Raw genomic sequence first — 10737 nt, forward strand, 5'->3', positions numbered from 1 at the left:
CAGGCTCCACCCAAGACACTGCCCATCGTCAGCGTCCCGTCAGCTCCAACCGTCATCATCGTCATCATCATCACGACCACCACCCCCGTCATCGTCCCACGCTCGATCATGCATCTCCCGTGGAGGCTCTCGGCCGCGCGGCCGTTCTCCAGCGTCTCCAGCGCCGCCAATCCGTTCCTACGGCGGCCTCAACGCCTCCCTGCGTCGCCCGCGCACGCTTCTCGTTTCTCGACCTCGCCCGTGCTGCTGAAGAGAAAGGTGGCGGAGAGGAAGGACCACAGGATAAGTTCGTGCCCTGCCGACCCGGCGGCTCGCCTGCGCGCACATGTCTGCGGACGGCCTGGCTGACTCTTGCATCGCTCCCAGCTCTCATCCGGTATTTCCTCTTCAAGCCCCGCAACCCGCGACCGCTCCGCTTCTCGCGCCTGCGCTACCTCAGACACTGGACCATCCACCGCGCCTGGCAGCTGCACAAGCGCAAGCTGCGGACCCAGGCCCAGCAGGACCTCGAAAGGCAGTACTGGGCGATGAACAAGGCGTGCGAAGAACTGCGGCTGATTGGCGAGAACGGCATGCCCGGTGGAAAGGACGAGGGGCGGCTGTTCAGAACAGCGATGAGGAAAGAGGGCGTGTGGCAGGGTTTCCCCATCGAGTACGCCCGGATGCAGACGGACTGGCCGTCAAGTGAAGGTTGGAATCACGCGTGGAGGAGGAACTAGCCCGGCAAGACGCCAGGAACCGGGCAACTGTCGTTGTAGAGCGCGTCACAAAAGGAGGTCGAGACCGTGTACGATATGGAGATGGTGACTTGCATCATCTGGTCGATAGAAACACCTTTCGACAGATGGAACTGCGTGTCGAAGCTTGTCAAGGGAAAGAAGAAAAAAAAAAAAAAAATGGGCTGGGGGACCACAACCACGAAACATGCAACTCAGGCATAATTGTATGATTTCTAGACTTCGAAGGCTCACCGGAATTGCATCGCGAAAGCCGATTTTCACTCTGTCCTTTTCTGCCCCGACTTCCACTCGATCAAAGCTCTGTTTAAATATCTCTCCGTTGGGGTAAACGATCTTTGCCCGCCAGGAAGGCTGCCAGGAAAGAAAAGAGGGTAAGGAAAGGAAAGACAGGAAAGAAAATATGACTATTCAGGCCTTGAGGCAAATGGTACAGGGTAGAAGTCCGGTCATCAAAAGTTGGCCTGCGCTGTGACGAAGATGATGGTTCGTGACTTTCTCGAGACCATTTCCGCCAACCCATTCACGTAGTGTGCGACCATGCGATAGGCTCGTGTTGTATTCTCCATCGCCGCCGATTTTCAAGAATAAGCTTGATCATGCGAGACCAAATGGGGGGTGCTTTGGGTTAAAACGTATAGAGGAATCGCGCTAACAAAACCAAGTTGTGTAGGAAAAGAACTCGCCTCACGCAAGGCCCAACATGTCGTTATCAAAGAACTTTTTGGGTCATTCGCTTCTGCTTTGCTTATAGCGACTTCGTCGTCCATCATATATACAATCACTGCATCCTCCCGTCGTTTAGTGCATGTACAGCATTACGACGTAAGACAACACGACTAATCGTGTGCCAAAGGAAAAAGAAAAAAAAAAGGTAAAATTGTTCCTCCCACTTGCATTCATCGCGATGACAGTTACGTTGGGAAACGATAGTCGAAAACGGCGACATAGCGCAGCAATCAGTCGACAAAAGAACAAGCGCTGAATGAGATGAAACACCGTTCCCATGCAGACATAAACGAGAAAAAAATTGACGAGGGGAAAAATGCAGACGGTCAGAAATACCGTTTCCCCCGCTCATGGTACCCCCTGGTTGTTATGCATCTCTTTCTTTATGCGGTGTGTGTGTGTGCGTGAGTGCTTGTATTCATTGATCGGTCGTAACGTGGTGTGTACAGAGCGCCAAAAGGCTATGAAAGGGACCCGTGGCAAAAACAGTATGGCGGCACACATACGATAGAATGCCGACCGCTTTACAGATGACTTTTGTGGTGAGAGCAGCATATTTTTTTTAATGTAGGCGTGACCGCAAGACAGGCTACCTTTCTGCGCGAGGGTAGCCAGCCCTGTGTGATTGCGGGAGTGAGTGAGGGAGGGAGGGAGGGAGTGAGTGAGGGAGTGAGAGAATGGGTGGGTGCGGACGTGCGTGTGGACGAAGTTTGTGCACGAGTACAATGTGCAAGACGGCGTAGAACGTTTAGAGGAAAAGAACGAGGTGGAAACAAAAGGCAACGAGAAGGGGGCATAGTTAGACCAGGACATCAAGCGACAGTCTTCAGTCGTCAAATCCTCCGTGGTTGAAGACGTCGTCGCTTTGGATGCCGCTCATCCTATCGCCCTTGCGGTCAGAATCCACCTTCTCCCAGTCGTCGTCCTCGTCCATTCTGTCCATCTCTTCCCGATCCCCTCGACCAAACTGCTTCTCCATGGCGCTCTCGTCCACAAACGTGAAGCCTTTGAAGTTGGCCTGAACGGTCGGGCTGAGTGGCGTGCTTGCTGGGTTGACGCCAGACGCTAGCGCGGCAGCTCGCGCGTTCAGCGACCCCGTCGGGTTGTTCAGCGCATTGGTGAACTCGGGGTCGAAGTTGGACACGTCGAGCTCGCCCTTCAGCTTCGGTTTGAAGGGAGGAACAACGTTCTTCTTGCTCAGGGCATCCCAATCCACATCGGCGAAGAAGGGATGCTGCTTCAGCTCTTCGGCGTCGCCCTGCGAGCCTAGACGGTGCTTCGGGTTGCGGTTCAGCAGGCCCTTGACGAAGTTGCGACCTTCCGTGCTGAGCGCGTCACGTGGGAACCGCACCTTGCCGAAGGCAATGTTCTTGTACATCTGCTGCGTGTCCTCGGCGTAGAACGGCGACCAGCCGCAACACATCTCGAAGACCAGCACACCGAGGGACCAAAAGTCGACCATCTTCGTGTAGCCGGATTCGTCGAGCAGAACTTCCGGCGCAAGGTACTCGGTAGTACCGCAAAACGTGTTAGTGGTATCCGAGTCGGCAAGATTGGCCTTTGACAGGCCAAAGTCACACAGAGCGATGTGACCGTTTGCATCGAGCAAGATGTTCTCAGGCTTGAGGTCTCTGTATACGATCCCGTGCTCGTGGAGGTGTTGAAGAGCGAGAATCAGCTCGGCAATGTAGAACTTTGCTCTCGGCTCGTTGAAGCGGCCTTCCTTCTGCAAGTGCCAGAACAGCTCGCCGCCTGACATGTAGTCCGTGACCAGATAAAGATCGGTGGGCGTCTGGAAGGAGAACTTCAGGCCCACAATGAAGGGAGAGTCGGTCATGGCAGTCCTCACGAGAATGTTCCGTTCGCCTAGGGTATGCGCTACCTCCTTCTTCTGAACGATTACCTTCTTTGATAGCACCTTCATGGCATATATCCTTCCGGTGTCCTTCTTCCGCACCTGGAACACTTGTCCAAACGTACCCTTTCCTATCAGCTTGAGAATCTGGAAATCCTCCGGACCGTAGTGCTTCTTGTCCGTCCGGCTGAAGGACATCTTGAGATGTATCTCGCCAGTGACGCTGCCTTCCTCATGTTCATCTCGTGGCTCAAGGGGGTACCAGCCGTCCAGAATGTCCGTGTCCGTAAGCTTCGGGCAGAAGCGAACGTGGCCTAGAAACGCCTCTGAGTTTGACCGGTCATAGACGGAGATGTCGACCTCCGAATGTTCGCCAACCACATCACTAGTGAAACGCGTCAGAAACTACCTGAGACTTCTTTTTTTTTTTAAAAAAAAAATTTTTTCATTTAAATCTCTCCCATTGGACTTTCTCACAGCTGGAAGGTGCGGGGTCACTTACAAGACAGCTTTGTGGTGCCACTTTGGGTCCGTCGTCTCCTGGTAGTCACCGGACACATCTCGACCCGAGTGGCTGCTTTGCCTGCTCCTCATCGGTATCGCCTGCGGGACGCCTCCTCTTTCACTGTGTGTCCTTTGTATGGCGATACCGCCAGACTTGGTGGCGCCATTGGCCTTTTCCGAGCTGGGACTTATCGGGCCCTCCGATATGAACTCGGACCATTGGAATTGGCACACCACATATGGATCGACGCTGGGCCTGAGTCCCCTGCCTTCGGATATCTCTACAGAAAGCTTGCCAAGCACCGGCCCAATCGTCGCGCCTCTTGGCCCATCGCTGCCGCTTCGTGGTGTCGCGGTACCGGATTGCGTGCCTTCCTGCGATCGCGTTCGTGGAGTTTGAGGGGGCGTGTTCTGCTTTCGCGGCGCCGAAGCGCTTTGAGTTAGCCTACTACTCTCCCGACAATTGGACGACGAGGCAGCAGTAGCAGTAGTAGCAGTGGTAGCAGCGGTGGTAGCAGAAGCAGAAGTAAGCGCAGAGGCAGAGGAATGCCTCGAAGCAGAGAGGGATGCTACAGCAGGGCTCACACTCGGACATTGAGAAGAAGAGGGAAGCTCAGCAATAGGATTGGAGAAGTGTGACGCAACGACAGGCGACGTGGCAACCACGTTGGACAGAGGGCTCGTAGTGAGGGTCGTCCTTCGCGAGCCCCTGGGTGACAGGTCCGCGACAGCTGCGCCGTCCACTGCCATGCCTGCCGTCGGCCGCACTAGCAAGTCTATGCTGGGGTTCCTGCTGCTCAGCTCGTCTTTGCTCGTTCTGTGTACAGACGAGCTTGAGGATGTGGGCGGGGTAGGATAGGGAGGACAGAAGGAGGAAGGGCACTGTTCCGTCGATTCTAGCGGCGCAGGAGACTGGAGTCGCTCATGAGGTAGCAGAAGCGTGGGCGCAGTTTCGTCCACGTCAGCCACGTCTTCACCAGTAGGCGAGGCAGGCGCTGTTGGCAACGAGGCCTCGCTGGCCTTGCAGGCCGGCTGTCGCTGTCTGTCGCCTTCGAGCGTACTCTCGTCCGTGTGCCGCTTCTCACTGCCCATCTTGCTGTTGGGTGAGGAAGGGAGAGTGCTGGTGTGGTCTATGCTACTACTTGCAGACTTTGGGCGGCTGCGGAAGGAGTCACAAACCTGTCCAAAGTAGCTGTGTATTATGCCCGGCAGCCTCTTGTCCACCAGATCAGGCCGCGGCGTGTGTGCGCCCGGTGGCGTCGAAGCGTTGGAGCCTATGTGATCGAGGTCGTCGTCATGTGGCTGCTGTGATCGCTGACTAAACAAAGGAGGACGCGGGTTAGCGACGAGCGGCATGATGTAATGCAATGATTCATGGATGAACGCAGAGCGTGAGAAGGCAGTGTAGCAGCGCCTCGCCTCAGCAAAGCATAATCGCAAGCAAAAGCAAAGCCAAAGCCAAAGCAAAGCAAAACAAGACGGGCAACAGAGCAAGCAGTCAGGCGGCGAGTTTGCGCGCTTGACGCCAAATCGGTGGAGGGGCTGTCGTAGATGACTGGGCTCCAGTGACACTGGCGAGCTAATTCGGGGGGGTAAAAAACTTTGTGCGACGTTTCAGGGAAGTGGACTCGTGGAAAATAAAAATGGGAAGGGAAAAATGGGAATGAAAACGTGCGGTGGCAGGCATGAGGGCGATGAGCGCAGGCATGTGACAGCCGCACAAGGCAGGCTTTTACTGCGATTCTGGCTGGGAACAAAGTCCCGCGCCATGCCCGCACTCGCCGTGCCCATGTCTGGCTGGAGGTCCACACGGCGCATTTTTCGCAGCCAGCTGATCGGATCCGAGATTCGCTGAACAGCCGCAAAAAGGTGCCAGCCCCCCCGCTACCGGTCGAACAAGCCGGGGAAGGGAACGGGCGGCTGGAATTGGAGTGTAGATGCCCTCGGATTGTTCCGACCGGCAGTCGGTCGGTCCGTTGTGTTGGAAGCCGCCGGGGAGAAATGAACGGAAAGCCCTCCAAAAAAAGGACGGCGAAGACGCAAGATGCAAGGCGGACTAGGACACGGGGCGGTGCAAGATGTGGAAAATCTGGGCGGGCGAAGAGGCCGTCGAAAAGGAAACAGAACGACGACGACGGGAGGACTCCGACTTACTTGACATTTATCGCCTGACGCAGCAGATCGGCGGCCGAGTGCAGCTCTTGTGTCGCCATGCTTGCGGTGCGTTGACGACGAGCTCCGGCAAGCGAGGATAGAAGAGTGTCACGTTTGGTGGGCGTGGCAATGCCTGAGGAGGTGGCGGACGCGGTCAATGAGCTGAGTGTTGGGACGGCGGAGGAGCTCTTGGACGGCGAATGCAGAGCAGCGGTTGGACGAGGTGCGTGGGTGGCGCCGAGATTGAGGTTTCTCGTGGTCAACGTGACCCTGCAGAGGTCTCCGTCCACGCTGTCTGAAGACGAATGGGTTAGAGACGGGGGAGAAGAGGGAGGAGAAAGAGAGCGGGGAGGAGGGAAAGAAAAGAAAGGAAAAGATGGCGGATGGAAAAAGAAGTCGCGGAGGCAGAACAGAAGGAGGAGGAGGAGGAGGAAGAAGAAGAAGAAGAGAGGCCAGGAAGGAGTGACGATATGGAGGTACGACGTCCGCGCTAAGGACGAGCAGAAGCGGGACGCAGCGCTTTACTGGGACAGGCGGGAGGAGGGAGGGGCAAAGTAAGGGCGACACCGTCTGGAGCGGGGAGGGTGAGGAAGAAAAAGAGAGAGGGAGAGAGGGAGAGAGAGAGAGGGAGGTAAGGGCAACTAGAGGGGGGGGGGGCCAGTGACGGAGGGGCCAACGAAGGGGCCTCTGTCGCCGGTGTTGGGCGTGAATTTGGGCGGAGGTAGAGGGAGAACAGTACCCCGCGCAGGGCCCTGTGGTCGGCCCAGGACTTACTTGGCATGTGGCGGCGATGATGATGATGATGATGACGATAATACAGACGACGATGATGTGTTTCTCTTCGGGCTTTAATTTTTTTTCCCCCTTCCGCTCGCTCGCTTCTCATTCGACGCAAGAAGCAAAATCCCGCCTCTTAGTTTTCGACTGCCTCGCCTTCGGGCTCGAGGAGAAAAAAAAAAAAAAAAAAAACCTCGTCGACCAAGTTCGGGGCCCCCTTCTCCCCGCACCCGTCTTTTTCCTGAGCGGAACAACAACCACCAAACGGCGGCGGCACCGCGCTTCGGATTGCTGTCCGCCGCGGGTGCGACTAACGCGTTGAGTGCGCGGGCGCGTGAGTGCGTCCTCTCTGACGGCCGTGTGCCGCAGCCACGCTCGTGCTGGTTAGAGTACGTGTGGGAAAACACGCACGTCTGTTTGTGTATGCGTGCGTGGTGCGCTCGTCGGTGCGGACTTGCGAGTCAGACCTTGGGCGTACAAAGTACGTGCAGGCACGAACCCAACGAGCGGCTGTTGGGGGACAATCGACTGGTGCGCTGCGTTCGTCCAGTGCAACCCCGGCGCTGACTTGAGGACGATGCGAACCCAACAGTCAGCAGCGGGTGCAGTGCTTTTCACCGTGCAGGAGCTCTCCCAGACCGCAGCAGCGAGTCATACGAGCAAGACGCAGCAAGCAAGAAAGCCGAAAGCGCCCAAAAAAAAGGCCCAGAACGACGCCAGATACCAGGCGGTTCCTGGCCGTGTCCTCTGCTCGGCCAGTCACTCTCCTCACCAGCCCTGCTAAGACGCGAGGAGAGAAAAAACCTGCGCCTAGGTCGTTTGGTAGGATTGGCCGCACGGCACGCTGTGTTGCAGTATTTCCACGTGCCAGTTGACTGGTTTTCGACGTTGGATCTGAACCGACTTGCGACGGATTGACCGACCGACTTGACTGACTGACTTGAACGGCTGGCGTATGGCTGGACGGTAACCTCTGGGGGACGTAGCAGCAGCTGTTGAAGAATGGTCGAACGGCGGCGACGCAAAAGAGGAAAAGAAAGAGAGGACTTGATGGAAAAAAAAAAAAACAAAAAAGACCAAATTCAGGCTCCAGACAACCGAGTCCTTTTGTGTTCACTTTCGTCTCGTCCGTCTGCGATAAGATTTGAATTTTTTTTTTCTCTTCCCTGCTTTTCTTCGCTCCCCGCCATACGTGGCTCTGAACACTCCAGTTGCTGTGTGCTTTTCAACCAAACCGTCCCAGCCCCAGCCCGCTCCCACTTCCTGGGTTAGAAATTTCTGGCTGCAAAAATTGGTGGCCGCGTCCAGGCCTGGATGAGGCTCTACACGTAACCTGATGCGGAATGTCCTTTGTCCATCCATTGCATTCCTTTTCCTTGTCACCGACTGGAGCCACCTTCACCTGCTGCTGCTGCTGCTGCTGCTCCGTTCTCTCTCTCGCTCTCCATTCTTCAGGCAAAGATCCGCCTTCGGATCATGCCGCCCCTGGACTGACATCATCGTGCAGCAACCCATCCTTTCCTCATCCGCTCAAACTGGAATCTTTCGTCTTCTTTCTTTTCCTCTTCATTCCACAGAGTGCTGGATATTACTAGTCGGCATCGCTTGTTGCCGACGACCTGGTCTTTTCGGGGTGGGGTGTGATCTGCACGCTGCAGTGCCGCACGTTTTTCTACGACTGTCTCGCCCACGCCTCGAACACGGCGGGGAGGCTCTTCGCCCTGGTCGACGTGAGGCTCCACACCTCACGATCCTGGTCGGCGCGACCGCCGAACCATCGCCGCCTCATCTCGACCTGCTCGTTCTCAACCCTCACCCCGACGGCCAACTTGCTCTGCTGATCCTTGCCGTCCACAGCTTTCGAGATGATTGCCGTGTCGGCATTGCCTACCCATCCCTTGCCCGCTCGCGGAACCAGCTCGTGGAAGACGATGTGCAGCGACATCAGCTGGTTGACAAACGAGCGTACCTCTGCCAAGTCCGCGAACCTGACCGTCTTGTCGTGACTCTCCCGTCCGTACATCAGCCTGGCCATAGCTGCCGGCAGCTCCAGCACGAACTCGCTGCCGTAGATGGGCGCCGACAGATCGGTGCGGACGTGTATGCTGACCACATGCTCGGTCGACGCTCCGGCTCGCGCGAGCCCCGCGAGCCTCAACCGAGCCGTCGTCCGCTGCGGCTGGCTGATCTGCTCCAAAAGGCTGTGCAAAAGTGACTCGTGACCCGCCTGCTCCCTCTTCTTCTTCTCGTCCAACACCTCGGCCGTGTTTTCCAGAAGCTCGTGCAGACCGGGCAGTCTGATCGCGTCGCGCGAAAAGGGCAAGCCGGCTACCGTAAGCAACTTCTGCAAGTGCGCGAGATAGCCTTCCAACGGCACGCACACGGCGTAGTGCTGGTTGAGGGCAAGAAAAGTTCGCAGTATGCTGGATGGGGGCGCCTTCCGAGGCGCGTCCGAGAGCGGCGGCGGAATCTGCGAGCGGCGCTGAAGTCGGAGCTGGTAGACGTGACAAAGAAGTAGCCTGAGCAAGACCGACTGCGCGTCCAGCACGTCCTTCTCTTCGGACGGCGCCGACGCGGCGACGGCTTCGGAGGCTTCGTCGATGGAGATGAGATCGACAAGATACTCTTCGGCTTCGCCCTGTGCCGAAGTCACGGGCAGGTGTAGGACCTTGTCTCGAAGCTTGACGCCAAGCGGCCGAAGGATCCGTGACTCCATCGCCAGTTCTTGGAAGAGCTCCTCTTCGAACAGGGAGCTCTGCTCGCGCCGTACCCTGTCTTCGAGCGAGCTGCCCAGATCGGCCAGCGAGAGCAGAGAGGCGGTGACGCTGCTGGCCACGACCTCGCCGCGTCTGGAGCGGCGGAGCCGCAGTGTGCGCGGCTCGCGGCCGACGCTGCTGCCGAGCTGGATCGTGCCCTCCTCGTCCGGCACCAGCTGGGCGACGCCTTGCGATTTGAAGTCGGGCGACGCCTCCGAGGCCACGAATCGCACGTGCATGGGCGCATGCGGACCCGGCTTGTAGACCGGCCAGCCCTTCGAAGTCAGCGAGAGCAGCTGGCGCCAGTACTCCGTCTCCGCCTTCACGAGGCCCTCGAGGCGCGTCGCCGCCGCCAGCAGCGTGTCGGCCGACTCGGTGTTGTTGGTCATGAACGACCCGGCCCACAGCTGGTTCTTCTGCCGTTCCCTTTCCGGGTTCGTGGACGGCTGGGCCTGTCTGCGCGTGTAGCTGAACGAGCCCTCCTTGATCGACTCCCGCATGGCGGGAGACGCAGTCTGAAAGCTCTGCTTCAGTATGCTCGACGCCGTCAGCGAGAACGTGTCCAGGGCCCACAAAGAATTCTCTCTCGATTGACTGTTCAAGACGAAAAAAAAACATAACCGTGTCAGAAACTCATGCTTCACTACACATGACCTCGTGGCCACCAAGCTGAACGTACTGCAATGAGCGATGCATCTGCGCTCTCTTCTGAAAGACGAACTCGACCGTGCCTTTCTTCTCCTCGTCCGACTCATCTTCTTCCTCCGCCTCGGACGCCTCCGGCGAACCCGTCTTGCCCTCGCTCATCTCGAGCAGAAGCTGCTCCTCGGTCACTTTGCGGAAGCCGTCGCGCTGCTGGTTGATCTGCCGGATCTTGGCGACCAAGTTCTCGACGTCGCCGTCTGGCCGGTCGCCTCGAGGGCGAATCGAGACCGGAAACGACGTCGCGCCGTTCTCTGCCATGATTCGATCTTCTCACTTGGGCCGCGGTCCAGCTAGCTTCGCACACCGGTGGAAAGGGTTTGCGTGCGTGGAAATCTCACACGTCCAAGACAGCTGTTAGATCGAACGCAGGCCCTGAAAGCATTGAGCAATTTTAAATTCCGTCCGTAGGCTCCAACGGGTAGCTGAATTTCAAAATGGGCGACGATGCACAGCGCGACAAGACGCCTCAGTGAACGAAGTCGAGTCTGCGCGACAGGGCGCACGTGATGAGCGACTTGCT

The 10737-nt window shown here is 57.3% G+C and overlaps 4 protein-coding genes across 8 annotated transcripts; 2 read left to right on the forward strand and 2 right to left on the reverse strand.

Annotated features, from left to right (window-relative positions):
• The first annotated feature begins 4 nt into the window (after positions 1 to 4).
• PV09_01383 (uncharacterized protein) lies at positions 5 to 901 on the forward strand. Its single transcript, XM_016354258.1, has 2 exons — positions 5 to 286; positions 367 to 901. Exons 1-2 carry the CDS (start codon positions 109 to 111, stop codon positions 717 to 719), a joined length of 531 nt encoding a protein of 176 aa, XP_016218353.1. The 5' UTR covers positions 5 to 108; the 3' UTR covers positions 720 to 901.
• Positions 902 to 1441: 540 nt separating this feature from the next.
• On the reverse strand, positions 1442 to 6585 carry PV09_01384. Of its 4 annotated transcripts, XM_016354261.1 has the most exons (4): positions 5980 to 6585; positions 5005 to 5143; positions 3824 to 4236; positions 1442 to 3706 (listed from the first exon to the last, which is right to left on the reverse strand). In XM_016354261.1, exons 1-4 carry the CDS (start codon positions 6036 to 6038, stop codon positions 2293 to 2295), a joined length of 2025 nt encoding a protein of 674 aa, XP_016218356.1. In that variant the 5' UTR covers positions 6039 to 6585; the 3' UTR covers positions 1442 to 2292. The 4 variants fall into 4 exon arrangements, with proteins under 4 accessions (XP_016218356.1, XP_016218354.1, XP_016218357.1 ...); XM_016354259.1 differs by having other exon boundaries at positions 3824 to 5143; XM_016354262.1 differs by having other exon boundaries at positions 5005 to 6585.
• Positions 5603 to 6537, forward strand: PV09_01385 (uncharacterized protein; the record flags this gene model as incomplete). The annotated part of the gene is made up of 1 exon (XM_016354263.1): positions 5603 to 6537. The coding sequence occupies exon 1, from the start codon at positions 6109 to 6111 to the stop codon at positions 6535 to 6537; it is 429 nt and encodes a 142-aa protein (XP_016218358.1). The 5' UTR covers positions 5603 to 6108.
• Positions 6586 to 7810: 1225 nt separating the features above from the next.
• On the reverse strand, positions 7811 to 10656 carry PV09_01386. Of its 2 annotated transcripts, XM_016354264.1 has the most exons (2): positions 10192 to 10656; positions 7811 to 10106 (listed from the first exon to the last, which is right to left on the reverse strand). In XM_016354264.1, the coding sequence occupies exons 1-2, from the start codon at positions 10473 to 10475 to the stop codon at positions 8429 to 8431; spliced, it is 1962 nt and encodes a 653-aa protein (XP_016218359.1). In that variant the 5' UTR covers positions 10476 to 10656; the 3' UTR covers positions 7811 to 8428. The 2 variants fall into 2 exon arrangements, with proteins under 2 accessions (XP_016218359.1, XP_016218360.1); XM_016354265.1 differs by having other exon boundaries at positions 7811 to 10656.
• Positions 10657 to 10737: the final 81 nt, after the last annotated feature.

This window comes from Verruconis gallopava, assembly GCF_000836295.1.
Source record: "Verruconis gallopava strain CBS 43764 unplaced genomic scaffold supercont1.3, whole genome shotgun sequence".
Taxonomy (NCBI): Eukaryota; Fungi; Ascomycota; class Dothideomycetes; order Venturiales; family Sympoventuriaceae; genus Verruconis; species Verruconis gallopava.

Bases quoted from the DNA above. Each gene is read 5' to 3' on its own strand.
- PV09_01383 (XM_016354258.1), top strand. From the start codon at position 109: ATGCATCTCCCGTGGAGGCTCTCGGCCGCGCGGCCGTTCTCCAGCGTC. The intron at 287-366 runs GTTCGTGCCCTG...CATCGCTCCCAG, and splicing joins GAGGAAGGACCACAGGATAA to CTCTCATCCGGTATTTCCTC.
- PV09_01386 (XM_016354264.1), bottom strand. From the start codon at position 10,475: ATGGCAGAGAACGGCGCGACGTCGTTTCCGGTCTCGATTCGCCCTCGA. The intron at 10,107-10,191 runs GTACGTTCAGCT...CGTCTTGAACAG, and splicing joins CAGATGCATCGCTCATTGCA to TCAATCGAGAGAGAATTCTT.
- PV09_01384 (XM_016354259.1), bottom strand. From the start codon at position 6,038: ATGGCGACACAAGAGCTGCACTCGGCCGCCGATCTGCTGCGTCAGGCG. The intron at 5,144-5,979 runs GTAAGTCGGAGT...TCCTTTGTTTAG, and splicing joins CGTCAGGCGATAAATGTCAA to TCAGCGATCACAGCAGCCAC. The intron at 3,707-3,823 runs GTAAGTGACCCC...GCGTTTCACTAG, and splicing joins TGGCACCACAAAGCTGTCTT to TGATGTGGTTGGCGAACATT.